Source organism: Sordaria macrospora, chromosome 1, assembly GCF_033870435.1.
Source record: "Sordaria macrospora chromosome 1, complete sequence".
Taxonomy (NCBI): domain Eukaryota; kingdom Fungi; phylum Ascomycota; class Sordariomycetes; order Sordariales; family Sordariaceae; genus Sordaria; species Sordaria macrospora.
The window spans coordinates 5,470,562-5,497,366 of NC_089371.1; the positions used below are offsets into that span (position 1 = coordinate 5,470,562).

The window sequence follows — 26,805 nt, forward strand, 5'->3', positions numbered from 1 at the left end:
ACTACCCTCCAACTTCTTCTAGAAGGCGTCACTTCGCAATATTGCGGACCGTTTGGGAGGAATAGAACACGGGGAAGGCGTAGCGCGCACGGGAGCAAATTGTTTCCCGATACAGACGGAACCTCTCTAACTGAGGGCTTCTGTTTATCACAGCGCTTCTCAATGGCTTCAACCGTTTCCAAAAGCGATGGCACACGGGTCATGGGCTCGTAAATGCGAGATTCAAGCACCCAAGAGCACTGCTGACCTTCATATCACAGTGGCATCAAGGTTCACAACGGCAGGGACAAATTGGAAATCAACCGCCAAGAACAGTTGCGGAGGTGACCATCAAGAGGCACTTCTGAGCTCTGATTGGTCGCTTCCCCGACTCTGGCGCTTAACTGTGAAAAAGAATTGGTTGGATCTTTGGACGACGGGGAAAATCCCAAGGGTTACCGCCAAGGGATCACACTGTAACGGCAGAGGGACATTCAGCGATCGACACTAGTGAGACCGAGCTGTGCCTTTCTCAGTTTGAGTGTCGTCCACAAGCCACGAGAAGAACGTGAATGGAGCCAGCTCAGACTTGATCCCATGGCTGACTTGCTGGAGGCTTTGATGCAAGTCCCACGATGCTCGATGCCATTGGAAACGGAGCATGGCAAAATCCGCTCGGCGAGGTGGTAGCGGCCGCTGGTCAAGTGTTGGTGATAGCGTGTGCAGCACCGGAGGACGAGGGTTCAATCACATTGGCCCGGTCTTTGACATGAGTTTGCTCCGTCCTAGCGAGTCGCCTGCAGCACCGAGGCGGGAACGGCGATCCCATTGGCTGGACACTCATCATTACTAACAGGGGCCTCGACCTCTTTTCAGCCGTTTTCCCCTGTCTTTCTCTTTTGCCATCGTGAGATTCTCACAACCTTGCGAGGGAAAGCGTGTGCCGGACTGGGGGCCACACCCACTGCGCAGGGGGGCAAGGCGGGACTCAACTCGCTCCCGTCACCCACACCACAAGGGCCCCAGTCCTGTGTGCCGATGGGCGATGGGTCTCTGTCTCTTCGACAAGGCCTGGGCGGCTGCGGCCTGGCGGGATAGGGAACACAGGATGGGTTCGCATTGGTTCACTCCGTGAAATATACCTACCTGCCATGGCCCGGCTAGTCACTTCTTCGGTTTCTCTCCGAAATCCTTTCTCTCTCATCAGCCAAAAGCTCTTTCTATGTCAGTTCAAGTATCTGACTGAGACATCCATCAACCTCAACTTCAATCTCGAAAGGATCCCGAGTATCATCACCAGCATACGCCTACCTATACATATCACAGGTCACATACCTTCGGTCAGCACCTATTCAGTCGACAAGGTCACGAAAAGCTAGCTCAGGAAACTTGAAAGAAGAGGAGGACTCGACTTGGGATTCGCAAGGGAGGGATACGCAAAGGCTTCGGTCACTCACAGCGTCGATCGATCTTATATACACACATCACCATCCAACATGCTCACATCAACACTCCTTGCCCTCGCCAGCGCGGCGCTGGCTTCCGCCCACACTGTCATCACATACCCTGGATGGAGAGGCAACAACCTAAAAGACAATGATGAGTTCCCCTATGGCATGCAATGGACATATCCTTGTAAGTTCTCTATCAGTCCATCAGTCCATATATACTCCTCAAACATCATCCATCACCAGCCTCCATCCAAATCTCACGACTCATTAAGCTAACCATAACTCAAAACACAGGCGGCGGCCTCCACCTCACCCAAAACCGCACCTACTGGCCCACAACAGGCGGCGCCATCTCCTTCCAACCAGGCTGGTTCCAAGGCCACGCGACAGCTTTCATTTATGTCAACCTCGGCGTCGACACTGATGGTCCGGACGGCGGACCCAAGAACATGAGTTTCCCCATGGTCCCTCCCTTCCAGATTATCGGCCCCGGAAAGAACCCGTACCCAGGCACTTTCTGCCTGCCGCAGGTGTCAGTGCCCACGGGCTTTGAGTTCAAGGAGGGCGATAATGCGACGATTCAGCTGGTTGAGTTGGCGATTCATGGTGCTGCTTTGTACTCGGTATGTTTTTATTTTCTTATTTTCTTAACTTGACTATGTCCATCCTTTGCCGAGATACTAACACGAACGAACAGTGCGTCGACATCACATTCGTTCCCCCCGGTGATCCACGCGTCGCCCAAGTCAACGAGTCCAACTGCTTCAACAGCACCGACCTTGGCGCCGCCGATTTGTACACCCTCAAGGTCCTCGAGCCCGGCCGCGACAAATTGGCGCTCGTCAGCGCTGCTTCTTCTGTTGCCAAGTTGGCTGGTTGGATCCCGCTTGTTGCTGGTGGGTTGTGGATGATGCTATAAGCTGCAGTGTCCTCTGGAAAAGGAAACATCAATTCGACTCGGTTTGATGGATGTGTTCGGATGGGGAAACGAATCGGGGCATGTGGTTTGATGAAAGGATGACCAAAATCGATAAGACGGTAATGGATAATGGGGGGAAAGATAACAACGTTTGTTCTGTGGGCTATTATGCCTGAAACTACAACAACGAGAGGTGCAGTGTATTTTGGGTACGATATGTCCCGCTAGGCGTTTATTGGAAGGACGGATGGACTGGAAATTTCTGTTACAATTATTCCCCAGCGCGAGCGATGGCAGGGCGCGCGCGCGTTTTCGCTTCTTTGATTCTGTCGAATTTTGTATATACCTCTTTTTTTCTATACCTCTTTCTTTCTGGTGTCCTCGCGAAAACCAGATGAACGAATATTTGAACAAACCTGTTACGAACGAACCATCGACGTGTTCATGAGAACTTTTTGCAAATGCAAGGCTCAGCTTTGATTCATCATACCAGCGTCACAACGGACTTTGTTTCTCAGCTTCTGGATTGGCCACTGTTGATGTCTCTTCACAAGGGCTTTCATCACATGTTTCACTCAATCATTTGTCTCATCGGTCGCATCGGATGATCGGTTCGGTAGCAGCCGGGCGCCTACTCGAACATGATATCGGGAGATGCTGCAACCGCTTTCACCATACATGTGGCAGTCTAAGAAAGAACATGTTGACGAGAAGCCCCGACATTGTGATTAAAAGTTCAAGGTCATCTGTATTTTACTAAATTTGTTAAGCTCTATACCGGCTAGGCTCACTGCTGGTGCCATATGATAACTGCATCAATCGTCTTCCAGAAACCCTTTTCTCCTCAATATCCCTTGCTATAGTGATATGAGCATCACAAATCAATTTCCTTCACCAGTCCATGGACTCGTCAATGAGCCCTTACGCCCGAATATACGCGAGGCACTCCTGAGCAACGTCCTTGAGGCGCTGCTCCGGAGTCTGCCCGATCACCTCCCTCAACCAAGCATCAACTCCCTGCTTCTTTGCCTCCGCTACCGGCTGTTCGCCGATAGAGAGAGCCATGCCGAGCGCCATGAGAGCGCGGAACAGGACTTCGGGGTCCTTCTGCTTACGGACAGTTGCCTCGACAATCATAATGAGGAGAGCAATTTCGTCCAGGTTCGCATCCACCTTCCTTTCCCTGTAGAATAGGCAAGCAAGGTTGAAAGCAGCTGAGGTCAGCGCAATCTGGAAGTTGTTGTTCTCGGCACCGATCACGCCCTTGTCCCCGTCGAGACCGACAACGTGGCCCATAAGGGAGAGGAGTTCACCAGCCTTGCTGGCTACAAGCTTCCGGCCGTCGTCAAGTTTGAAAAGGTTGACAATGGTACGGAGAGCCATCATGACGCTGTTAGCATTTGCCTTTGTTGCGTCAAGTTTATTGGCGACAAGGTCGCTCAGTGAGCCCTCTGCACTAACGGTGTCCTCCACATCAAGAGCTCCTCTGACCGCAATGTCGATGATGTCGCCATAGCGGTCGTCTGTGATGGAAGCCGCAGCGGGCCAGGCAGCGAGACAACGGAGAATATCTAGCGCTGGCAGCCTGTCGGCATACGGCCATTGAGTGATGATCGTGAGGAGGATAGTTTTCGATGCATCCAAGTTGGTCAACTTTCCGGCGGCAGAAGCAGGTTGAAGCAGCTGTTTGACAAGTCCCTCGAGAACCTCGACGCTGTCAGGGTTCATCGCGATATGCTTGTTCCCGGCCTGGATATGCTTGGTGTTGACCGTCTTGAGTCTAGCCAAAGCCGGCTCAAGCTTACTGTTGGTCAAACTGAGGAACTCGGTATGCGGCAAGTATTTGGGCTTAGCAGTTTGGCTGCTCTGGCCGGGGATATACCGAGCGTCGGTACCGTAAGGGTCGCTTGAGGGGGCATCGGCGGTCTGTCCTAAGGTGGCACCCTGAGTGTTTTGTGTGATGAAGTTGGCGACGTTGTCGAGATACGAGATTGGGAGTTCGTTATCACCAAGGAACTTGGTGGCTGCGTCGTACGGATTCATCGACAGGTTGTACGGGAGCTTGAGTGGTGGTTTACCATCCTCAATATCCACGTCAAAGACGTAGTCGTACTCCTTGCCCTGGTATGACACCTTTTTCCCACTGCTACCAGCAGAATCAACCACCGTTCCGACATGGATCCATTCTTGTTGGCCTGCGTAACATGTTAGCTTTTCTTATAGAGTAAGAGCAGACTGGTTGCACCTACCCATAGACCATTGGTATGCGCCAATGGTGCCATCCTCCTCCCTAATCATCTTGATCTGACCATCCTTAGCCCCGGTATTGATTTGCAGCCAGTCCTTGGTATCAAGCTTCTCCTTGTTGATATTAGAGGCGACCTGTTGCTGTGGGATTGCAGAGTTGCGGACGGACTCTTCAAACTGAGCGATGGTTTCGGCGTCCGCTGTCCGGTCAGCGCTCCGGGTGAAGACACGAACCATGTTGTCGCTGGCGCCGGACACAATATCGCCATTTTCGGGACAGACGGCAACAGCCCACACTGAGATGGCAGGGTGTGTGATAGTCTGGATGCATTCGGAGCCCCTCCAGATTCTCAAAGTGCGGTCTTCGCCAGAACTAACAATCTCGCCGGTAGGTAGGGCGGCAAGCGAGTAGATGAAGCTGTCGTGGCCTTGGAGATTTCCCACCGCTTTTCCTGACAGCTTCCACAGTCGAATGACGCTATCATTCCCGGCACTGGCAAAATCAGCACCGCTGGGGTGTCCCTTCAGACCCGTGGGGAGCTTGCACAGCGCGCGCACGACATCGCCGGTACTGAGGGTGCGTGAAGGATCGATTTCGAGGCTCGTAGCGCCCTTTAGGCGAAATATCCGTACGTTGTTGTCCGCGCTACCGGTAATAACGGTATCCGCGTCGTATGCGAGTACACTCCAGACACCCCTGTTGTCCATGTTATGGTTGAGCACATGGGCCATCTCCCAGGTAGCAGTGTTCCAAACGATCGCTTTGCCGTCCCAACTGCCAGAAACAAGCCATTTGCCATCAGGCGAGACGTCGAGTGTGCACACATTGTGGCCATGTCCAACTAGCAGTCGCTCGGCATTCATATCGTGTGTCGCATTCGGCTTCTTGACCTCGATGATGGGCTCGGCGCCGCCTGAAACGACCAGGCCATTGGAATATTCGCCAGAGGGTGGGATGAAGGTGAGAGAGTTGATGTAGGCATGACCTTGGCTAACGATGGTGTCGTCGAAGGGTGACTGGCTTGTCGCCTTGCGCCAAAGTCGGACAGTGTGGTCTCGGGAGGCAGAGAGGACGACGTTAGCTGCTGGGAAGTTAACTGCGCGAACCTGGGTGACGCAAGTGTTAGTTACCTAGCTTTGAATGACGGACCTCCTTGTCGGCGTACTAACATCGGATTCGTGGCCCTTTAGTTGGGCTGAGAGCTTGAAGTCCTGCACCATCTTTGTTGTTGTTTTTGTTGTTGACGGGACCTCGGCCGATGGTGATGGGGGAAGATGGGGGCGGGGCTCAGTAGTGGCGGCGAAGCGTGTTCCTTAAAGTCGACGATGGGAGGAGACGCAGGCGTTGGCGAGCTTCAGAAGGGCAGTATAAATCGTGGTTTCGAGCTCGAGCAGGTTGAAACCGAAAATTAGCAGGTGAATGGCAGACAACGAGACGCGCTTGATTTGTAAGAAAAGCCGAGGGTATACTAAGGTTGGGAAAATAGAAGGAATGGGAATTGGGTCGAAGTTCCGATGGCAGGAGCGGTCCTCAGCTTCGTCCATAGAGGTACGGACCTGACAGATGACGAACTGGAGTTGCGGATACCGCCCGTATCGATATTGACAAGGGGCGGTTGGCGGGGCACCGCTGTCCACTGCGCAGGTTGGACGTCGCATCTGGCAGGAGGTGGGGGAAGCTTGAGCCACTGGCGGGTTTGATACAGGGGAGGTTCGTCTGGTCACACCTTCCCGTCCCTGGTGCTCTCTGTTTACGGCAAACAATCAGGCGACTGAGCCTCAACTGCAATCACTTCCTTTTCATCTGGAAAGTCCAAGGCAACTACTCACGACCTTGGTCTCGTTCTCAGGGTATCAAAGACTTCAAGTACCTCTATTGTCGAGGTTCTCGGTTGTTTGTGGACGACTTCACTTCGAAGCTCGAGTTGGCTCCTTGGGTACCTATTATCACTGCCGATTCACCACTCGTGGCACCAAGCTTTGTAAGTTACGAGCACGTACTTAGAGGTATCACACCGCAGTCTATTTTATGTACTGCCTCTAGGTCTAGGTAGGTGTACGGGATATGAACATTTGCACTTCTTCGACATCAAGGTACATCTCACTGGTGTCGTTGGTTCCTTCAGTTTCAACTTGTAAGGATAGATCCTTGGGCTATCGTCTCAATAGCACCTAACCCTGCCCGTTACCCCCACAAAGAAGAGGTCGCTTTGTAACTGCCCGGTGCTGGTGCCTGCCTGCCTGCCGGTGGCACTTTCAGCGGGCGGGCAGCCCATCCCTGGACTCCGCAGGGGCACCTGTGACGGTGGGTGCCACCAGTGCATCGCCCCGTTGCAGCCAGAGCAACGCCAGACTCATTCTTTCTCCTCTTTGCCTCTACGCAATCCCATCTTTACCTTACCTTACTCTTTTGACGGCGCCACGAGATACGACAACCACAACTCTGGCATAATCTCTCCATTTCTTTTCCGGTTAAACACTTGACGATTTTTGGGATCTCTCTCTTCATACGACCGTTACGCTTTCCATTCCTTTCAGTTGTCCGACTCTTCGACTCGACTTGCGAAATCTGACGATAGATTTGCCCCTCCTGGCTTTTCTCTACCACGCCGTCATCACCAACGTTTCTTCGATACCTCTACTCTAGGCCGCCTCTCCCCGCATACTCCTCACTAATTGACGGGACTCACCGTCTTCCTATCCTCTTCAAGGGCCGACCACCGTTCAGGTATCACATATCCTGCTTCAGTCCTTACATATCACGACGACATCACGATCCACAATGACCGAACCCACGCGCCGTCAGACTGTCCCCTTGACCTGCCATGGCCACTCGCGGCCTGTCACCCACTTGAGCTTCTCACCGCTCGAAAAGGAAGATTCCTACTACATGATCTCTTCCTGCAAAGGTACGCACAGGTCTTTCATGGCGTTTCCAACAAACACACCTGACCATGGTTACTGACGTGGCTCTTCCCTACAGATGGTAACCCAATGCTCCGCGACGGTCAAACTGGTGATTGGATTGGCACATTTCTAGGACACAAGGGAGCTACATGGCAGGCGAGGCTTAGCCCTGATGCGTCGACCGCTGCGACCTCTTCTGCCGACTTTAGCGCCAAGATTTGGGACACCCACACTGGCGAACTGCTCTTTGTCCTCCAGCACGCCCATATTGTCCGCGCCATTGCCTATCCTTACGATAACTCCGGGCTGCTGGCAACTGGTGGATACGAGAAGAAGCTTCGCATCTTTGACCTGGCGGATCAAAGGCCCGCTACTTCCCCATCAGGCACCACTCCCGAACCAGTCACGATTGATGCATCCAAGGCCTTCGAGATTGGTGAAGGGATACACAAAGACATCATCAAGTTTATCGTTTGGGCTCGTGACCCCAACGTAATCATTACTGCGTCTGGCGATACCCTCCGCTGGTTTGATCTCCCCTCTCGTCGCTGTGTACGGGAGGCGAAGCTGGAGGGCGAGATCAAGTCTTGCGAGCTGGTTTCCCTTGCGCCTTCGCACAGCGCCCCCACCGACATCGGCGGCGGCCTCCCTGTGCTTGCGGTAGCTGCGGGCAAGACTGCCTACTTTTGGGGTGGGAGTCGGGCTGAAGACGAGCTCAAGAGGATTACACTCCCACATGGCATTGCCAGTGTTGGGCTGGACCTGAAGGGCAGGAAGTTTGTTGTTGGCGAGGAGCCGGGTACTTGGGCTCGCGTCTATACCTGGGATGAGGGCAAGGAGATCGATGTACACAAGGGCCACCACGGCCCTATCTGGTCCATTGCATTTTCTCCCGACGGCAATCTGTACGCAACAGGGTCTGAGGATGGCACGATCAAGATGTGGAAGAATTGCGACGGCTATTACGGGCTCTGGCGTGGGGGTCTAGCTGGCAGTGGCACTGACTAGGAGAAGAAGCATCAACGCCCCGATTTTGACTCAGCGAAGGAGCACTCTTCCACACAGACGGCGAGTGTACTGAAGGATATCACTAACCACGGCGTTACTTCGGCTGATGTTCCTGATCTCCTCAGCTTTGCGGTTCCGGGCACATCGGCCGCGAATCCTCACTCTGATCTTCTGCTCAGCTATTCGCCAAACAAGTACGATAAGCCCCTGTCACCAGTCCGTCTGAGGCACTACGCCAATAAGGCATCTCCTCTCAGGTTTGAGATTGATGTCGAGTCGCCCTCTGATACCAATTCCGACCTTTTGCTCAGCTATTCGCCGAATAAGTACGATAAGCCCTTGTCGCCTGTTCGTGCGACCCGTCATACCAGACCGGCATCCAATTTTCGTTGAACTGTGCTCGACATCCGCTCGATCCACAGAGAAAGCGTACGTAACTTGGGTTAGGGTTGGTGGTTTCCGACACTGCTGTATTCTTTTCAACAGCTCCTGGATTGGCGAGGTCTTCTGAGAGTATAGCTGGTATCAAGGATACTCTGTTGCGCTAAGTATGCGAGGAGGCCATGCTTATAGACGGGGATGGACTCTTATATCAGCAGATAGACGGCCCCGTACAATGGGGTTTACGTGCGATTATCCTATCTTATACCATGCCGGTTATCATGCTTTGCTCATTTATGTTTACTAGATCAGAAATGAAGATGGTGAGGGGGCCATAATTCGTTGGCCTAGCCCACCCGAGGCTCAACTAGAACTTGAAAAATACCAAACAACCAGAAATTCACATCATTGTCCCATGTTTCCGTTGATGTGCAGTTTCACAAGAGGGGAGTTGTTTAGTGGCGAGTTTCACAGACACCTGATTGAGCAAATGACCAGTCGGCAAATTACATCATCCGACTGCCACACAAATTGTTTCCCATTGTCGTTTTATCGGAATGAATGAATGGTCATGCCACTGAACGGTTATTGCCAAAATTGGTATCCAATTTGACTCACTTGCCGATTTCGTGTAACACTTCATGGTGTGAAAACAAGAAGGTACCTAGCACCGGCCACACCTTCTCCAATAATTCACAGCCAGGATCTCTTTAAGAAAAGAAGGTCCCCCAACTCTTCTTCCATCCAAATTTTCGGAACAAACCAACCTACCTTTAATTGACACAACCTCCTCGTCGACATCCCAATCATTTCAATGCTATCATAGCATCTACCGAAAAACACAATTAACAAATCGTCAATTGCTCATTTTCTCACCATGGGTCACTCGTACAACAAGGCGGCCAAGGCCACAAACATCGAAAGTCCCGTGCAATGGACCGACCAAACCAAACACAAATATTGCGGCAAGATTGACAGCGGCCGGATTGGCAAGCCCAACAAGGCTCAAAAGTGCGACGCCTGCCTGCAAATCAAGGCCCACAGAGCGAAGGAATCCCAAAGAGACACCGACAACCGCCGACAAGACAAGATTGCCTGGTCCGCTTTTGGCTACGAGTGATTGAAACCTGACCACCAGGGAAGGCAAGCACTCCGTACCTTTGATACTCGGTACACGGCTGGTTGGGACATGTCGCTAATGTTTGATGGCACTCTAGTAATCATTGCGGGCTCGGAACAGCCCCAAACTACGGACGTCTCATGACACACGCATACGGCATTTGATAGATATTTAGACGAATTTACTCAATTTTCCTCTTCTTTTCCCCGACATCGCTCCCACTGAAGAGAAACAAGCTAGCGACGACGGACGGGTTGCACGATTACGATACACGATACACAAGATGGACGGCGTTTTTTTGTTTTTGTTTTTGGGTTCCATTGATAGCCTCTTGGCTGGTGAGAGCACTGGGTGTGGTGGCGTGAATGGGATTTCTTGTAAGACTTGCAACTACTTCTATGGAAGTCTTGACAATATGAAGTTAACAAACATTCTTATAGTTGTTGAGATAGCGAACCGGAGACATACACGGCAGAAGGCTACCATGGTCTCACACTCGACGAGAATTGGAGTTTTACCTAGACGTCCCGCTGGCTGTCAGTATCAGCTGGAAATACTGGAGGTTAGCCTGATGGATCATGCATACCGGGCTGAATGAATGAGGTTCGGCATTGGCAACGGGATAGCAGCAGCGAAAACGCATTTGTTCGTTTGGGTCTATAAATCAATCCTAAGAGCTGCGTCACTTTCCTCACAGAATTCATCGCGGAAATCAAAACAAACGTCATAATAATCACAAGTGTCCGAGGCGCTATGGGTTATCGGAAAAGGCTATGCCCGTGATGTTGAGATCAGGTTGTCTGACCGGGGGTTGTTCTCTGGGGCCACGCCCACAAGCCACTGCGATTATGTGCACACAAGACGCCTGTTGCATATAACCACAGCCTGGTAGTAGATGGCAGAGATCATAGGCCTTTGTTTATTACAACCAAAGAATCATTGAATCAATGCGTAGTGATCGTTCTAGGAAGTTGTTGCAACCGTGAAAAGAAAAGGAAGCATTCAGAAGGTGGATTATAGCTACAGAACAGCAACCACTTCACAACAACAAATCGGACCATATCAGTTCAATCGGGTATGGTGTAGCGGTAACATCGTTGACTCTCACTTCTAAGGAGTGACTGCTCTCTCAACAGCCCCGGGTTCGACTCCCGGTATCCGAGTCTCCAACATCCTTTTTTTTGTTGAATTTTCTTTTTCACGCTGGTGGGGTTATTGATGCATGTGATAGCCCCACAGGATTTTGTTTCGAGAACCCTTCTTTTTAAAAATAGTAGCACTTCCAACGGCCGAAAGTATGGAAACCCTAAAATGCCATGGATCAAAGACGTGAGGTCCCCAAAGGGCTTTATAGAATGTCATCAGACCTTTTCCAAACTTCTCGAACTGGTCATTGCGATGCTTGCACACTGATCGCTCCTACTATGTTAAGGTTCGACATGGTTAAGGATATCGATAAGCTCTTCTCCCCCATGATCCTTTATGACGTCAGATCCTCGTTGCCGTGCGGTCAGACTGACGACCAGCGTCGTCAACCTCCCCCTCCTTCCTCATAGCCATACTTAGTTTGAACGAACAGCAACCGCTCGGTTCTTCCTTTCTTTCTTCTTCTTCCTTCTCATCTCTTCCCTTATCATTCACCTCCACAACCCGAGAAAGCAATCCTAGGTAATGCCCACTGGCAACACCAGAAAAGTGGTCAAGAAACCAGGCGAAGAGAACAACGACAACCTCAGCGAGCAATCACCCACACCCATATCTCCTCCTCCTTCTCATTCCCATTCTCATTCCCAGAAATCCCAAAACCAACAAAACCAACAACCACAAGCAGCCAATATGGACGCCCTCAACAACCTAGGAGGCCAGGGAGGCTCCATCGACCCGCAAAAGACGACCAAGAAAGCCCAAGAAACCACGGGCGAAGCCGCCGATCAAGCCACCGGCATGGCCTCGGGCATCACTGACACCATCATGGGCGCCGCCAAGCCCGTCACCTCGACGCTCGGCAACACGATCAGCGGCTTGACCAACACGGTCGGCGGCACCGTTGGCGCGGCTACGAGGGGATTAGGAGAGACGGTCAATAGCGCGGTTCCCGGAGGCATGGGAAAACCCGTTGGAGATGCGGTGTCGAATATTGGGAGCGGAGTGGAGAGGGGCATGAAGGAGGTGGGGAAGGGCGTGAAGGATACGGGGGAGATGCGGAGGAGTGAGGAGTAAGTAAGGGTTTGCGTGATGCACTGGATGTGGATGTGGTTGTGGTTGTGGTTGTGGATGAAAGGGATGGCGGATGTTGTAAAGACAAATGGAAATTGAAAAACTGGCATGAAGTCCTTGGGTGTATGATACGGTGTTTTGGGAGGTTATGTCTGTTTTATGGAAGGGTTATGAATGGTTGCAAGGATATTGCGTCCGGTCTGAAGTGTTCGAGTTATCGGTTTTGGTTTCACCCTCGGTTGTTCACCTTTTCAAACATAATAACGGCAATGAGACATTGAGTGTTCACAAATGTCTCTTCAATTCTTTTCCCAACTGAATCATGAAACATAAATAACCCCAACGCCTCCTAATGACCATGCCTTTCTATCCAAAACCAACTTTTCTACCAACCAAACTTCTCAACCGCTATCCTCACATCCAACCCCTCCCCAATCACATCAGCACAAGTATTCCTCACCGTCCTATTCAGTCCATCCGGCCCGGACACTACCACCGCCGACTCCAGCCCATCGCTCGCCGCATCCAAGATCCACCCCTTCACAATCCCCGCCACATCCGGCCGCCCAGCTTCTTCCGTCGGCTCCGGAATCACCAAGTCCAGTCCCAGCGCAACTAGCTCATCAAACTGCTCCTGCGGAATCCAATCCCTGTGCGACCGCGAATGCGTCACCCAGAGCATGTGCACTCTTTGCTTTTGCCTGGTCAACGACCCCGAGCCGCTTCTCACGCTCAGCACCTTGTCTTCCTCATCGTCGTCCTCATCCACATCCACTCCTAGACTATCATCATCATCATCATCCTCCTTCCTCACATCTGATGGTACATCCTCCTCCGATCGTTGAAGCAAAGCCCAAACCAAAGGAAACGTAACCGCAATCCCACTGCCTCCCGCCACCAAGATGGCACTTCCCGACGCCCGAAGCATGTCCAGCGCGTGCGAAGAGCCGTAGGGCCCGTCTAGTTGCACGGACACGCGGGTATGGCCTGCTTGAGCGTGGCGGAGGAGGTCGGATGTGAATCCGGCGTAGGAGCGGATGAGGAGGTTGAACCATGCGTGAGTTGGTTGCTGCTCAGTAGAGGTAACGACGGGGGCGGCAGAAGCGATGGTGAACGGGTGGGCTTGTAAAGCGTGAGAGCCGCCTAGTGAAGGGACCGTGAGGAAGACGTGGTCGGTGGGGCTCCAGCCGTTGAGGATGGATTTGTTAGAGTTGAACTTCCACCAGGGTTGGTTGCCTCTGGAATGAGCAGAGGGGATGATGTCCCAATCAGCCGAAAGCAAATAAGTCTGCCCATCCTCCAGCACTTCGATATCGGCTATGACGGTCGCCCGCTTAAGGCGTAGCCGCCAGACCAGCCGATCCAACACAAAGATGAGCAGCGACAAACCGACATACGGCTGGCTGGTATAATAGTGAAACCAAAGAAACACGAGCGCAGCGATCTGAAGCACGACGTGCGACGCCAAAAAGAGCTCGTACCATCTCTGCCTGAAACTTCCCAAGGAAGTGAAGTAAAGCAGCTCATACGACACAAATGCGCCCAGACCGCAGAGAATCAAGGGGTGCGTGAAGTAGGCCCAGGCAGACTTGGACGCCAACATCCAGTCCTCCGCTAGCACGAACTGCCAGATGACCATGCTGGCGAAGTGCACAGCAGCCATGAAACACATCATCTCGCCGACGCGACGGTGGAAGATGTTGAGGGCTTCGTACGAGTAGCCTGTCAATACCCGGAGGGGCTGGTTCTTGGCGCTGAGCAGGTAGAGGAGCGGCAGGTTGACGATGAACATGAAGCCCATTTTGTCGCCGAAGACGAAAAAGAAGTCCCACCGGAGCGGAATCAAAAACATCTGGAATAAAACGTTCAACAGGATCCAGAAGGTGATGAAGAGCGAGGTGCCGTTGCTGGGGAGGGTGCGGTTGACGATGGGGATCGGTGGCGGTTGGCGGGCGAGCCAGGAGGAGATGGTGCTGGAGAGGGACGGCTTGCGGTCTAGACGGGTTGAGTTGATGGTGAGGCTGGATGTGCGACCCCAAAGGAGTGGTGAGCGTTCGAGATCAACTAGGTTGTCTTTCCAGTCGCCGCCGGTGGGCGTGGAGGTACCGGGACTGGATCGGCTGGATGATGCTGGCGAAGAGGATGTCTGTATCGTTCTTGTTGTCGTCGTTGCCGTCGTCTTCGCCGTCGTCTTTTGGGCTGAGTCTGACTTTGTCCCCCTTATCCTGGCCAACCACTGTCGGCGGTCATTTCTGGATTTACGCCAGTGCAAAATGGCGAAGACGGCGATGGTAAGGACAACGGCGATGTTGTAGCAGCCGGCGATGAAGCGTGCGTCGAAAATGGCCTGGACGAGCTTCAAGAGGTATTCGAGCTTATCTGGGGGGACCAGGTCAAGCGGATTACCCCCTTCTTCATTGCTGTTCATGACATCTCGGACTGCCAATATCGACGACGACGACGAGACAGAAGATACGGCGGATATGGCGTTGCGCAGAGCGTCACACGCCCATGCGGCCTTTTGCGCGTAGTCCATGAGCCGAGGAGGAACACCAGCTCAATGGTGTTTGTGATTTGGCGGACGGGATATGCAAAGGGACCTAACTGCAGTGTCACCGATGCAGAGATGGAGGTCCGATGAAAGATTAAGAAACGGGACAGGAACGACGGAACACCGGACGTGGGAGGCGAGGGCCATGAGGGGATCTTATCTGATCATCTGATATCTAGCGCACTTTTTAGCGTGAGCCTTTGTGTGGGGATGCTGTGGGGATGCTGTGGGGATGCTGTGGAGCCCCGTGAGCGAAACGCGTCTTGGCGTGCGTTAACCGCTGATTATCCCCCGCTGAACTTTGTTTCAGGGCCTTTTTTCAGGCGCTGGAAGCGCTACAGAAAAAGGGGTTGAATAAGGCTCAGATACGTCGGTGGTGAGAGAATATTCTGTGAAAGAAAACGTTAGAACGAACATCTCCTTTCCCCATTCTTAAATGCCGTCCTTCCGACTGTCCTTCAACGCCTTTGCTCTTCTCCATTCCAGACCTTGCTTCTCGATGAGCATGGAAAGCGGTAACCCCATCATCATGATGATGGCAAACACACCAAAACACCATCCGGAGTCAGCAGCATCTGCCAGCGGTTGTTGTGCCGCAATCGCAGCACCGGCTCCTAGGCATCGAACTAAGTTGTATGATGCCTGAACGGTAGCGGAAGCATTGGGGTTGAGGTCGGTCAGGAGCGTTCCGCAGAGCTGTCCAACAGGTCAGTCGAAGCATTTGGGGCGAGCTGGAGAAAACTTACCGTAAAGATGCTCGAGGTTGCGGCGCCGGTGAGGAACTGAAGGACGAGTGGCATTGCGAGGTGCTAAGGCAATGAAAAGGACGATTAGCTTGTGTTCTTTCAGACCCTGCTTGTCACCCCTTTCCTAACTTACTGCGCGCTCATTCAAGCTGACACCATAGGCAGCAGATCCAACCGAGGAGACGAGGATGAGGGTATAGATCCCCACAAATCGTGCCTTCTCGATAGCAAAGTCGGATATGTCCTCGCCCTTCTTGTATTGGCTCTCCCTGCCGGCTTGTGCAGAGGCAATCGTCAAGCTGGACCAGACCTCGAACGGGGCAGCAGAGGCATATCAGGCCTTAGAAATGGGCCATAAAAGCGGTTGGTGTCCAGGCCGGACTTGATGAAAGCAAACTGGGTTTTCCGACCTCACTGACACCGGCATCACGGGAAGTTCCCGACGTTACGGGCGGTTGGTACAAAGGGGGTGGTCGAGGAAGTCGCGGCCGAGTACCATAGTCTTTGCGTATAACCCAGACACTCCGATATGGGATCCGGGCCATTGCTCAAGACAAAAATTGTTGTAGCTGGTCCTCAGGAGTCGGTCTAGGCCATCAGATGTGGCCCAACAAAGGTGATGAAAGTGTGTTTGCCTTTGGACACCAACAGAGAGACGGAAATGGTGCTGGGAGCAGTAAGCGACAACCAAGCCAATTGTTAGTATATGTATGGCCCTTGATACCCAAGGACTAACAGCTGAAAAGTATAGGCGAACAGGGCGTGCGGGGTACAGGGCAAAACCACTTATTGACGTGCATGAACACACCCAACATGCTTCCTTCCTCCCTGACATTGATTTCCTCCAACAACTCTCCCATTTACTTCTTGAAAGAACGAGGTCAGCAAGAAAACCATGCTGTAACAACACTACCTATGGACACGAGAGGACCACGGAAGCGACAAAATAATGACAGCAACGGGAGATCCTACCATGAAATATATCAACTTCTTTGGCACCTGACCGCCTTCATTCGACGTTGGCTTCCCACAGTACCTACCATAGACCGCGAGTGTCCATGCAGGGAAACGACCACAACCCCAACTGGGGTTCGACCCGAGCCGTCCAGCGATTGCTACAGTGCGGCTTCTTGAAGGGATACCGAACGGCTTGGCGGAGGCGACTATTGATTGAGAGGGTGCCGGATTGAGGGGACGCTGTGATGAATGGAGGCTGTTGGTGATGTGTAGCACGGTATCGGACCTCCAGGAGAGTACTAGCATGCACCGAGCACAGTTTTGGGCCATTCAACGAGACCAAGAGTACACTGTTCCAAGCCTATCGAAGCCAACATGTCAAACACCATCCTCGGAACTCCTACGGAACTCCTCACCGGCAACGTATCTTGCCTGATACAATGCCAGAAGCAACTTGTCTTCCTCATCTGACATCTCTCAACGAAAGGAATTGACAGCGAGGGACGTGTAACACCAAAATCATGAGGGATGGCGCGCAAGTTACAACCACAACGCTTGACCCGTCAGTTATAACAGGTACGCATCGCCAGAAATAGGCCGTTGGGAAAGGTCAAAGACACCCATCCGTGGTTCAACTAACCCGATATCAGCGCTTCCACCCAACAGCCACGTCGTGATAGTCAAAGAAATGGTTGGCAAGAGCTCTTGGGCAACAACATCGAAGATCACGATTCGCTTGCCGGATGGAACGAAAGCATACCTGTTCCAGAAGGTTGTCTGGCCCGCCACCCGATCTCTCTTCAGACGCTGACACAGCGATGAATAGGCAGCTTGCGGGAAGACAGCGGGAGCAATAATGAAGGGAAGCTTCGAAGACGACATGGGTCTCTTTGCCTTTATCCCGACACGCGTTCCCCGTCCGATTGCATCAGGGGCCTATGTCGACGTACCGAACACGCACTTCTACCTGTCTGAATTCATGAAAATGCGCGATAAAAAGCTCCCTTGCGCTTCCTCTTGGGCTGCTGCTGTATCTGATCTGCACCTGAACAGCATGGGCAGGTCACTGACTGGGAAGTTCGGTTTCCTAACTACAACAGATCTGGCCGATGTACCCGTTGACAACAGCTGGACTGCATCATGGGAGGGCTTCTGGACTCAGCAAATGAAGAGCCTGTTCAACCAAGAAGAGAGAGTCAATGGTCACGACAAGAAGGTGTCCGTCCTTCGGACAGCGTACCTAGAGAAGGTAATCCCAAGGTACTTGAGGCCTCTGGAAGCTGATGGAAGGTCTGTTACTCCTTGTCTCATCCACTCTGATCTATGGCCAGGAAACATCAAGCCACGGGCAGACACTGACGAGCTGTGCATGTTTGACGCTTGCGCTTATTGGGGCCATAATGAATGTACGTGGTCGATACTGCAGTTCTATGGATGAAGGAGCTGACAGACACCTAGCCGACCTAGCTGTCTGTAGGAACCCTCGCTACAAACTTGATTTTCCCTGTATATACGAGTATCAGAAACGGGTGCCTGTCTCGGAACCTGAGGCCGATTTCGACGCTAGAAACGCCGTATACGCCATCAAGTATCACGTTTTGCTGTCGGCCATACAAAGGAACAAGATATTTAGAGACGTCTTGATAGTTGAGCTACAGTCCTTGGTCGACCATCTTGATGATGAGACGGAATCGGACCATAATCAACTGTCACGTCTCTAACAGAAACGACTACATTCGAAATGGTTGCCAGCTACAACAGATATTGATCGACGAACAAAAACAAACCTTGTCACATTCATACTTAGTCTCTTACATACTCAGCCATGTCAATCGCAAAATTCGAACAGCCGGACGAACACTTTGCGGAAACAGCTGCAGATCTGTTGCAATCCAGACTTCGTCTTCGACGGTGTCGCCCCGTGCTTGGATCCGAATGTTTCTATTCTCGTTCCGACAAGACTTGTCTGGTGGTGATGAGTCGAGTCAGGGTCCAAATACCCGACAATCCAAGACGCTCGCTTGACCGGGTGTCATTGGTGGCAAACGTCAGCCACACCAACCATTGCTTCTCGTCCACTACAAGACCCCTGTACCGCCGGCAATTCAGACCATGACGCACGCCTGGCGCTTGACCAAGGGTCCATTGGAAGGGCCCATCCTTTGTCTCAGTTGTCGATCTTGAAACCATCAACCCAAAAGGTTGGCCTTTCCTTGTCACAAGTGGTCTACAGCATAACAACACGGGACATATTATGGCATTGTTGGCCTCGTGCAATGGTTAGGCGCCAGAAAAGGATAATCACTCACAAGGATGATGTCGGTGCTTGTTTTGAACACTCATTATCATTGCATATAATCCCGACAGTGTCTCCCAAAATGCGTCATGCTTCAATCTGACCGGCTTTTCCCCAACACAGTTCTGGTGATCACCGCAGTGTCAAGGTCCTTGGAGTGATTCATTTACTGGAGAGGGAAATCCAACGACACTACTGCTGAGCAGTTATATCACTTCATCCACAACGTTTTCCTTCAACGTCCGCTCTTTCACCGGAGACAACAAAAACAAAAGTATAGCCCATTATGTTGCGACATCCATCAACATTCGTACCCATTATAGCTTCCATAGTAGCCTTCGTGCTAGTCTTACTGGCCCTCATTGCCGGTTCTAGCAAAGGCTTCATGGAGAGCTACGACATCGTCACTGTAAGATAACCCTTGTACGTGTGGTCTTCCAGAGTGCTAACATTTTCTAGTTCAACACGTCGACTCTTGGACAGAACCTCATCAACAAGCAGCTCAGCGGTGATCAGTCTGGCTCAGCAGCCGACGGAGTATGCGAGAAGCTGGGTTTTCTTAGCAAGGCCTGCGAAGACGCTACTGGCGCCGTCGAAGACGCAAAAGACGACCTATTGAATACCCTAGGCGACATAGAGAACGACATTGCAAACCAGCTAGCAGAAAAGCTGGGCATCCATGAGTTCTACTCCATTCATGCGCGAACCGTCTGCGAGGGAGAGTACAGCCCTAACCCGACAGCCAAGGGTGCCGGTCGGACCGTCGCTAAGTGCATCAAGACCTTCCCAAACAGTAAGCGCCTCAGTTCCCGAGCCCGTACCTAGTTTACCAGCTTTCACTGACAAATTCACAGGCTTCAACGTATCCGACATCCTCGACAAAGAACTTCGCGTCGGCCCCTTCAAGCTCACCCTTGAAGACATTGGCTTCAACGACGAAGTCCAAAGCGCCTTCGACACACTCAACCGCGTCATCAAAGCCTTTGCCATCATTCTCATCGTCGACGTGGCTCTAACCGGTCTCTGCATGCTCACCTCCCTTCTCGCCATCTTCTTGCTCGGCAACAAGGAACGGCCAACACTCATCACCAACGCCATCCTCTCTAGCATAGCCTTCCTCCTAGTTCTTATCACCGGTATCCTCGCCACCGTTGGGTCCCGGATCGCCGCGTCAAAGGCGAACAAGTACGGAGAGGATATTGGCTTGAGCGCCAAGGCGGGAACCAAATATACCATTCTCATCTGGGTGGCGGTTGGGTTTTCGTTGATTACGTTTGTGGGGTGGGTGTTCCAGGCTTTGAGGTATAGGAATGGGAAGACGATGGGTCATAGTCGACATGCACATGGACAACATGGGCCGAGGAGTAAGGGAATTAGGGACTCTGAGGAGAGTGCGGCAAACTCGGAAAGGCCGGTTTGGAATAATGGGGGGATGCAGGAGGTGCAGTTTTCTAGGACGAGGTAGAGTGGGAGAGCATTAGCCAGACTCGGTTGCCTCTGCTGTGAGTTGAGAGGTCTTGGTTGATGAAGTTTGTCAAATACACGACGGGACACATACACTGGAGGATTATACCCATTGATATTAGCGGGCGTTTTGATTTCTTTCCTTTCTTTTGGCATGTAACGCTGTTCAATAGAGATGTCTGGTTCCACGGCAGAAAAAAATCTGGTCATTGGCAAATGTTGGTCAAGGAGTACCGAAGCAAGAAAGGAACTATCATTGAAAATCAGACTGCGAAAAACACGAGCCCCTCAAAGCTCATCCTTCACTCCTTCCCTATCCTGTTCCTCTTGTGCCTTCTCCTTATTCTCCTCCTGCACCCCATTCCCCTCGTCGTTTTTCTCCTCCACTTTCGCCTTCCTAACCTCCCAAGCCCAATGCTCCCTCGTCCTTTCCGCCAACTCTCTCATAGCCACCACATCCCCCGCTTCCTCACCCAACTCCATCGCCATCGCATCCGCCGCCAAGCCCGCATACTCTTTCGCCTTTCCTTCCACCCCAAACATGGCATAAATCAGCGCCGCCTTGGTGTACGCATGCCCTATATACGTCTGCAGTCTCTCCTCTCGATACAACTTTACCAATCGCTCACCCATTTCGGTGGTGAGATCCCCGCCGCCCACGGCCTTGTCAAGTTCCTCTTCCAAGTCTCTGATGGCCTGGATCCGCGCGTCGGAAGCGGCGATTTCCGAGGGAGAAGAGGAGCACAGAGAGCAAGTGCAGTTGAAACGCCAGTCTTGCAAGCGCTCCTGGCGCGAGTGAAGGGGGAGGAGGCCGTCGATGTAGGAGATTGTCAGTTCTTCGCCGGGAAGGATGGGGCGGACGGCGGTGGTGGTGTGGGTAATGTTTTCGATGCGGGAGTTGAGGCTTTCACGCCCGTTAGACCTTCACTGCTCGATACAGAAAAAGGAAACGGAAAAGAGGAAACTCACTTCGGTCTACAATCATGATTCAACCTGCTCACCTCCGGAAACACCCCGAGATGACCGGAATAGGGATTTTGTCCGTTGATGAACATCCGGAAAGCGTTTCGGTCGATCTTGGTGTATATGTCTTTGCCATACTGCGCCATGAAGAATTCCTGCCGAGCGGCGGACAGCTGGTTGACAGCATCTTGGTAGAAGGCTTCTCGGTCTGAGGCGGGGAGGTCGATGTGTGGCCCGAATTGGACGACTAATGAGGGAGTGTACTGCATTACTACTTCGCCTCGTTGGATGGTTCGGTTGGCAATTAGGCCGATTCCTTTACCGGGGATTTCATGAACTTCGAATGGAGGGGGCTCGGAGTTGGTCTTGGTGAGGGCGGAGAAAGAGTTGAGGATGTCGATGTTTCCGGGGTTGCTGATGAGGACGAGGCCATCGCCGATGGTGGGGTTGGCGAAGTTGCAGTATTCCTTGATGCAATGACCGACTCTCCATGGTGCTGGGACTTGGATATAATCAGCTGTTGTCTTGGTTTCTGATGCTGAGACGACTGCGGCGGATATGGCCGACCAGAGGGCAATGGACCGCATGATTGTGAACTTCGAGCTGGGTCATATTAGCATGATTTATGGGGTTCAGTGACCGAGACACTCACCGATCTTCCGTTCCAGACATGAAATGGAGTTGAAATTACTGAGTTGTTGAGTAGAATACTGACATGAGTTTATCAAACGGTAGTTTTGTACATATAAAAACTCCCTGTGTAAGCTCAAGCGCTGCTGGAGCAGTTCTAGACATGGAACGTGTTCACTCGACAACTTGACATTTGCCTAAAAGGGCCTGTCTTTGCCAAGTCCATTACCAAGGACCATAGATAGTGTTACCCATACGAACTAGTCTTGGGATGTGTCATTGGCCCGACATGTCTGGATTAGGGTCCGGTCCCAAAGGGGACGGGATTTACCTTGCCGTTCTGTAAAATGGAAGTCATTCTATCATGGCCATTGTACCCCTGACCCATCATCCGCCAACCCCTGAATTTTTAGTCCCTGATTACGATGAAGTAAAGAAAGAATAACCACCATTGTAAACGCTCCTGCTAGAGATAAATATGAAGAAGCTGTTGGTGCGGAATTTGGGTGGTAACTGCCCATTTTTGAGTGGTCAATCTAGTATAAAAGAGGAAACAGCCGTGGGAAAGAATAGAGTGCACGGGAAAGTTCGCCTTCCCTCCTTTTTAGGATCTTCCTGTGCAACTTTCCCATACAACTACCCGACTCACCCCTCATCCTCCCCGTTAGCGAACTCCATCACTGTCCCCAACACCGTCCCCGTCGTCGACGACACAGGTACCGGAGCCAGAGTCAACGGGCCCGGTGTCACCGTCGTCGTACTCATCCCCCTACTACTCCTCCCATTCCTCCCCTCCTTCCTCTCCATCCTCGCCCTCTCATGCCTCCACTTTACACCTCCCGGAACCGGCTCCCCACTCCGCCAACAATTCGCCTCCAAGTACTTCGTCAACGAAAAACACAACTCACACCTATTCTCATCCGGCCGCTCGCAGTGTTCACAGCAATTATAGCCCACCACCTTCCTCTTCACATGGCTATCCTGCGCCGACGGGTGTTCTTTTAGTAAGTTCAGCTCCCAGTTCCCGCACTGGCAGCAGGACAGGAACCAATCATCGAATCGGCCCGGAAGCAAATTAAACCCTTCGAGAGTCTCGACCATGACGCGTTTGCTGTTGTACAGGACCGTGTCACGGGGAGCAAGGTAGCCACATCCCAAGTCGCAGACTTCCATAGAAATTGTCTCGCCGCCCGTGAAGTCGGCGGAGGAGACGGATGGTTCGAGTCGCAGGTGGGGGGCGCGCTCGACCCAGTGCGTTTTGGATTTGAAATAGGAACAGTCGTGGTACCAGTAGGCACCCTGGACGTCTTCGGAGCGCGGGGGAAGGGGGCGTAAAGGACCGCGGATGCCGGCTTTCCAGCGGTAGTTGGAGATGAGTGCCGCGACGCGAAGTTGGGGGCGTTCTTCGGGGTCTTCGTAGGATGGGGCTGGGGGAGCGGAACCGAGCTTGGCGGCGCGGAGGAAGGGGTTGTCGGGGATGATGAGCTCGGTGGAGGGGAGGGCGTAGTTTGGGATTATGGCCATTGTGGTGATGATGGTGTTGGGTGGTGATACAGGAGTAACAGAGGCTGAGGGTCAGAACCTCGAAGGATTGGAGCCTTCGGGTACAGCGCTTGTGAGTAGAGCCATGGTGTCTTTCTCCTCGTGGAAAGATGAAAAGTTTGAGTTGTTGACTTGGAGAACGAAAGGGGCGGGAGCACCCGGGGGACATAAGAACTGTCAGACTTGTTTTTTTGGGCATGGCTTGCGGACAAGAACAGGCGTTGGATTAACCGGCCGGTTGCTCCTAGTTACCCGAAACGTGGTAATAGGGATCATGATAATCACGTATAGCCACACAGACGAGAAGCGACAAGCGTTGGGTAACCGTGACTGTACGCCTACTTTTAGAGACTTTTTATCTCGGCAATCCAGTAAAGAGAGGCGCGGACGTGATACTGACCTTTCTCCTGTTGGACTTTAATGTTTGTTAGACCACGCCATCGGGTCGCACCATACGGAACCCAAGTCACCCTTCGGTTCCTTACTGCCGAGCTCCTGTGATACCCTGGCACAACATCACACATAAAGTTCCAGGCATGATACAGACATTTAATATAGAACAAGATATCCGCATCTCCCACACAAGCCTGTCCCGCAATGGACGAGCAAGTGACACGAGGGATGAGTGGTTAGCGTGCGCCCAGACAGGTATCTGTGTCTTTGTCACGTTGCTTTTGTCTTTCAGCTGTGGTTGTTTGGTTTCCTTTGCCTCAGTCATTCTCCGTCTGACCCAAGACAGTTGCATTGGCCGGAAACAGTTGCAAACGGATACCCGAGACCGCTGGACGGCCAATTCTCTCAGACAACGGGAGAGGTAGTTGTGTTCAGAACAAAGCTTGATTAAGAAAGTTACCTTAGGTAAACAGAAATACAATGCTTATTAGAGATAAAACGCCCAATCGCCCCCAATCAATCCTGTTCTCCCCCATACTCACTCACCTCAATGACCAAGAGCATCAACATCCTCCGAAAATCCAGTCACCATGGTATACCCAAACTTAGCCGCCTCCACACATCTCTCCGCCAGTTCCTTATGCCCCAAAGCAGTATACGCCTCCGCCAGCCTCCTCAACGAAGCAACCACATGGACCGCCATCAAGCTCACCTCCCCGCTCCTCGTATAAATCTCTTTCGGATCCCAGTCGACCGTCAACTTGGCGGGATCCTCATCCTTGGGCACCGCATTAAACCCAAAGTTCCTCAACACCTTCAACGAGTACTTGGCCACCTTCCCCCACTGCTTCTTGGCCCTGTGCGCATCCACCAACCAGTTGCACGGATAAACCAGCGTCAACCTCGGCAGCGCCAAAGTGTCATACACTTCCGTCTCATGCAACTCCTCGAGTTGCCTCATCATCTTATCGACCGTCCTGATCGTCGCATCGGGCACGATGATGGGCGTCCCCTTGTTATTGCCACTGGACGGTTTCTTATCCAGGAACTTTTCCAGCGCCAGCATCGCTTCCTTCCTCTTCTTCAACTTTTCTTCTGAGGACTTCCGCTCACCCTCGCACAACCCACACCGACACCCGAACCCCCAACCCTCCGCAAACTCCTTGTTGCGCACATCCACCAGCGTCTTGACAGGCACGTACTGCTGGAACAGCTCTTCGCCCTCCTTTACATCCCTCGTAGCGCGGCAGATGAGCATGTCACCCACAAACGACCGCATGGTGTTGGGCACGCAGCTGTGGTTCATCAAACTGGAATGCGCCCATAGTCCCTTCGCCATGCGCGCCGAGTTGTAAGTAGGCTTGGTGTCGTCGTAGGTGGAAAGCGGGGAGGAGAAGCAGTTCTTGGTGCGAATGCCTTCGACCATGAACACGTCCACGACGGGGACGCCGTCGACTAGCGTGCCTTCGGCACCGGTGCGCTCGTAGGGGAGCTGACCGGGAAAGAGCTTGAGCACGGTATCAGCTAGCGAGGGGTTATCGCACAACTGCCGGACCATGACCGTGTACAGCGCCGCTGAGGCGCGGACGGGGTCGTACTGGTTGGGCATCAACGTGGCTTTTTCGACGTAGACCAGGTCGCCGGCTTTCAAGAGGCGAGTGGCGAAGAGGCCGCGGCCGTGGTGGCCGGAGTCGGCGACGCGAGTGTTGGCGAGGAAGGAGCCGGCGTCGATGTGAACGTTGGTGGGGGAGAGGGAGGCGTGCATGGCTGCGAAGTCGTAGTTGCCGGATTCTTCTTCATTGACGCGGGCTTGTACCCGCTCGTATTCTTTTTGCACGCTGGCGCCTTTGGCGTTGAGTTTGAGGGCTTCTTCGAAGTAGGAATTGCTGGTGGCGTACTCGCACAGACCGTAGGCAGCGCGACCGGCATTGTAGTAGGCTTTCCAGTCGGTGGGAGCACCAGTGCGGGAGGCGAGGGCGTCGGATTTGGCGGCGTCGTAGCGACCTAGGAGGAGGTTGACGCCGGCGCGCTTGGTGTAGACTGGAGCTTTGGTGGTCTCGTCTTCTAAGCCTTCTAATGCTTCTGTGTAGCTATTGCGGGACTTGCGTAAGTTGAAACCCTCGAAACCACTGCTGAAAGGGGCAACTCACCAAAAGACAGCCGTAGGGAAATCTCGTTCCAAAAATGCCTGATCACCCGCCGTCCTCCACTCGGCAGCTGACTTCAACAGCGGTCCCAATCTCAATGGCTCTGGGATGATGGAATCTGTAAACCTCAACAGAATAACATCTGACGGGTGATCGACGCAGATCATGAAATCGTGCTCCGCGCCATTTTGGACGTAATAAGGCTCCTTGACGGCAACGATACAGCCCTCGGGAACGCCCGACAGGATCGCCGAGTCGCCTTGGTTGTAGATGGCAAGTTTGTCGACATTACCCCACTGGTCCTCAACGATACTGACCGCACCGGCGCCAATGTAGGGCGGGCTGACTACTTTGACGATAAGACCCTTGCCTCGGTGATGTGTTTCTACGCTGAGTTCACTTAGTGGGATCTGGGTATAGTGTTAGTCGAATCTCACCGAAAGAACAAGGCCTGAGTGAAACAACATACGATCTCGAGATCTCTGATGGACTTGGTAGAAGCAGGGTATGCTTCCGCCAAGTTTGGTTGCTTCACTGCCCTGGGGCCATTGGGAGTTTGAGTGGCATTTTGTGTTTTGATGTGTCCCTCATGTGTCTTGAAAAGCTGCTCCTTTGTGAGCTTCTTGGTCGGAATTGTTCCTGCGAGTGGACTTTTTTGGGGATCGGGAGTGATGGTCTTCTGCTTGGCAGTGACGGCCATGTTGAAAAGAGATTAGGGTATGGATGAAAACAAGACGGGTATATTAACAGGCAAAGAGGTTGTATGAATCACTCAAGTCTACAATATCAAGAATCATGAAGCTTATAACATTATCAACAAGTGTCCGTTCGCAGTCATGTGCTCAGACTGTTGTCGAATGGTCCCTGAATTTGAGAAAAGGTGGCAT

At 52.4% G+C, this 26,805-nt stretch overlaps 11 protein-coding genes and 1 non-coding gene across 12 annotated transcripts; 6 read left to right on the forward strand and 6 right to left on the reverse strand.

Moving 5' to 3' along the window:
* The first annotated feature begins 651 nt into the window (after window positions 1–651).
* Window positions 652–2,823, forward strand: SMAC4_01568 (uncharacterized protein). Its single transcript, XM_003352686.2, has 3 exons — window positions 652–1,614; window positions 1,725–2,053; window positions 2,128–2,823. Exons 1-3 carry the CDS (start codon window positions 1,476–1,478, stop codon window positions 2,347–2,349), a joined length of 690 nt encoding a protein of 229 aa, XP_003352734.1. The 5' UTR covers window positions 652–1,475; the 3' UTR covers window positions 2,350–2,823.
* Window positions 2,824–3,050: 227 nt separating this feature from the next.
* SMAC4_01567 (uncharacterized protein) lies at window positions 3,051–6,353 on the reverse strand. The gene is made up of 3 exons (XM_003352685.2): window positions 5,767–6,353; window positions 4,599–5,703; window positions 3,051–4,544 (listed from the first exon to the last, which is right to left on the reverse strand). The coding sequence occupies exons 1-3, from the start codon at window positions 5,815–5,817 to the stop codon at window positions 3,271–3,273; spliced, it is 2,430 nt and encodes an 809-aa protein (XP_003352733.1). The 5' UTR covers window positions 5,818–6,353; the 3' UTR covers window positions 3,051–3,270.
* Window positions 6,354–6,946: 593 nt separating this feature from the next.
* SMAC4_01566 (uncharacterized protein) lies at window positions 6,947–9,305 on the forward strand. The gene is made up of 2 exons (XM_066089616.1): window positions 6,947–7,505; window positions 7,580–9,305. Exons 1-2 carry the CDS (start codon window positions 7,379–7,381, stop codon window positions 8,509–8,511), a joined length of 1,059 nt encoding a protein of 352 aa, XP_065945742.1. The 5' UTR covers window positions 6,947–7,378; the 3' UTR covers window positions 8,512–9,305.
* Window positions 9,306–9,769: 464 nt separating this feature from the next.
* Window positions 9,770–10,012, forward strand: SMAC4_01565 (uncharacterized protein; the record flags this gene model as incomplete). The annotated part of the gene is made up of 1 exon (XM_003352683.1): window positions 9,770–10,012. One exon carries the CDS (start codon window positions 9,770–9,772, stop codon window positions 10,010–10,012), a length of 243 nt encoding a protein of 80 aa, XP_003352731.1.
* Window positions 10,013–11,083: 1,071 nt separating this feature from the next.
* On the forward strand, window positions 11,084–11,175 carry SMAC4_13088. The gene is made up of 2 exons: window positions 11,084–11,119; window positions 11,141–11,175. It is a non-coding gene; the product is annotated as a tRNA-Glu (tRNA).
* A 457-nt stretch (window positions 11,176–11,632) lies between these two features.
* Window positions 11,633–12,562, forward strand: SMAC4_12893 (uncharacterized protein). Its single transcript, XM_066091139.1, has one exon. The coding sequence runs from the start codon at window positions 11,684–11,686 to the stop codon at window positions 12,230–12,232; it is 549 nt and encodes a 182-aa protein (XP_065945743.1). The 5' UTR covers window positions 11,633–11,683; the 3' UTR covers window positions 12,233–12,562.
* A 52-nt stretch (window positions 12,563–12,614) lies between these two features.
* Window positions 12,615–14,907, reverse strand: SMAC4_01564 (uncharacterized protein; the record flags this gene model as incomplete). The annotated part of the gene is made up of 1 exon (XM_003352682.2): window positions 12,615–14,907. Exon 1 carries the CDS (start codon window positions 14,763–14,765, stop codon window positions 12,615–12,617), a length of 2,151 nt encoding a protein of 716 aa, XP_003352730.1. The 5' UTR covers window positions 14,766–14,907.
* Window positions 14,908–15,006: 99 nt separating this feature from the next.
* SMAC4_01563 (uncharacterized protein) lies at window positions 15,007–16,133 on the reverse strand. Its single transcript, XM_003352681.2, has 4 exons — window positions 15,942–16,133; window positions 15,660–15,836; window positions 15,527–15,589; window positions 15,007–15,476 (listed from the first exon to the last, which is right to left on the reverse strand). The coding sequence occupies exons 1-4, from the start codon at window positions 15,951–15,953 to the stop codon at window positions 15,213–15,215; spliced, it is 516 nt and encodes a 171-aa protein (XP_003352729.1). The 5' UTR covers window positions 15,954–16,133; the 3' UTR covers window positions 15,007–15,212.
* A 99-nt stretch (window positions 16,134–16,232) lies between these two features.
* SMAC4_01562 (uncharacterized protein) lies at window positions 16,233–20,484 on the forward strand. The gene is made up of 6 exons (XM_003352680.2): window positions 16,233–17,059; window positions 17,134–17,255; window positions 17,310–17,889; window positions 17,942–19,188; window positions 19,239–19,572; window positions 19,634–20,484. The coding sequence occupies exons 4-6, from the start codon at window positions 19,066–19,068 to the stop codon at window positions 20,242–20,244; spliced, it is 1,068 nt and encodes a 355-aa protein (XP_003352728.1). The 5' UTR covers window positions 16,233–17,059; window positions 17,134–17,255; window positions 17,310–17,889; window positions 17,942–19,065; the 3' UTR covers window positions 20,245–20,484.
* A 47-nt stretch (window positions 20,485–20,531) lies between these two features.
* Window positions 20,532–21,793, reverse strand: SMAC4_12588 (uncharacterized protein; the record flags this gene model as incomplete). Its single annotated transcript, XM_003352679.1, has 2 exons — window positions 20,532–21,147; window positions 21,213–21,793. 2 exons carry the CDS (start codon window positions 21,791–21,793, stop codon window positions 20,532–20,534), a joined length of 1,197 nt encoding a protein of 398 aa, XP_003352727.1.
* A 688-nt stretch (window positions 21,794–22,481) lies between these two features.
* On the reverse strand, window positions 22,482–23,360 carry SMAC4_01561 (uncharacterized protein; the record flags this gene model as incomplete). Its single annotated transcript, XM_003352678.2, has 1 exon — window positions 22,482–23,360. One exon carries the CDS (start codon window positions 23,358–23,360, stop codon window positions 22,482–22,484), a length of 879 nt encoding a protein of 292 aa, XP_003352726.2.
* An 841-nt stretch (window positions 23,361–24,201) lies between these two features.
* On the reverse strand, window positions 24,202–26,707 carry SMAC4_01560 (uncharacterized protein). Its single transcript, XM_003352677.2, has 3 exons — window positions 26,388–26,707; window positions 25,922–26,328; window positions 24,202–25,861 (listed from the first exon to the last, which is right to left on the reverse strand). Exons 1-3 carry the CDS (start codon window positions 26,616–26,618, stop codon window positions 24,319–24,321), a joined length of 2,181 nt encoding a protein of 726 aa, XP_003352725.1. The 5' UTR covers window positions 26,619–26,707; the 3' UTR covers window positions 24,202–24,318.
* Between the last annotated feature and the right edge of the window lie 98 nt (window positions 26,708–26,805).

Coding starts and splice junctions, on each gene's coding strand:
- SMAC4_01568 (XM_003352686.2), top strand. CDS start 1,476: ATGCTCACATCAACACTCCTTGCCCTCGCCAGCGCGGCGCTGGCTTCC. Junction 1,615..1,724: donor CATGCAATGGACATATCCTT/GTAAGTTCTCTA, acceptor CTCAAAACACAG/GCGGCGGCCTCCACCTCACC. Junction 2,054..2,127: donor ATGGTGCTGCTTTGTACTCG/GTATGTTTTTAT, acceptor ACGAACGAACAG/TGCGTCGACATCACATTCGT.
- SMAC4_01567 (XM_003352685.2), bottom strand. CDS start 5,817: ATGGTGCAGGACTTCAAGCTCTCAGCCCAACTAAAGGGCCACGAATCC. Junction 5,704..5,766: donor TAAAGGGCCACGAATCCGAT/GTTAGTACGCCG, acceptor TGCGTCACCCAG/GTTCGCGCAGTTAACTTCCC. Junction 4,545..4,598: donor CGCATACCAATGGTCTATGG/GTAGGTGCAACC, acceptor CATGTTACGCAG/GCCAACAAGAATGGATCCAT.
- SMAC4_01566 (XM_066089616.1), top strand. CDS start 7,379: ATGACCGAACCCACGCGCCGTCAGACTGTCCCCTTGACCTGCCATGGC. Junction 7,506..7,579: donor CATGATCTCTTCCTGCAAAG/GTACGCACAGGT, acceptor TCTTCCCTACAG/ATGGTAACCCAATGCTCCGC.
- SMAC4_12893 (XM_066091139.1), top strand. CDS start 11,684: ATGCCCACTGGCAACACCAGAAAAGTGGTCAAGAAACCAGGCGAAGAG.
- SMAC4_01563 (XM_003352681.2), bottom strand. Junction 15,590..15,659: donor TCAGCTTGAATGAGCGCGCA/GTAAGTTAGGAA, acceptor TCATTGCCTTAG/CACCTCGCAATGCCACTCGT. Junction 15,477..15,526: donor CAACCTCGAGCATCTTTACG/GTAAGTTTTCTC, acceptor CCTGTTGGACAG/CTCTGCGGAACGCTCCTGAC.
- SMAC4_01562 (XM_003352680.2), top strand. CDS start 19,066: ATGTTGCGACATCCATCAACATTCGTACCCATTATAGCTTCCATAGTA. Junction 19,189..19,238: donor AGAGCTACGACATCGTCACT/GTAAGATAACCC, acceptor AACATTTTCTAG/TTCAACACGTCGACTCTTGG. Junction 19,573..19,633: donor CATCAAGACCTTCCCAAACA/GTAAGCGCCTCA, acceptor ACAAATTCACAG/GCTTCAACGTATCCGACATC.
- SMAC4_01560 (XM_003352677.2), bottom strand. CDS start 26,618: ATGGCCGTCACTGCCAAGCAGAAGACCATCACTCCCGATCCCCAAAAA. Junction 26,329..26,387: donor CCATCAGAGATCTCGAGATC/GTATGTTGTTTC, acceptor CACTATACCCAG/ATCCCACTAAGTGAACTCAG. Junction 25,862..25,921: donor TTCCCTACGGCTGTCTTTTG/GTGAGTTGCCCC, acceptor GTCCCGCAATAG/CTACACAGAAGCATTAGAAG.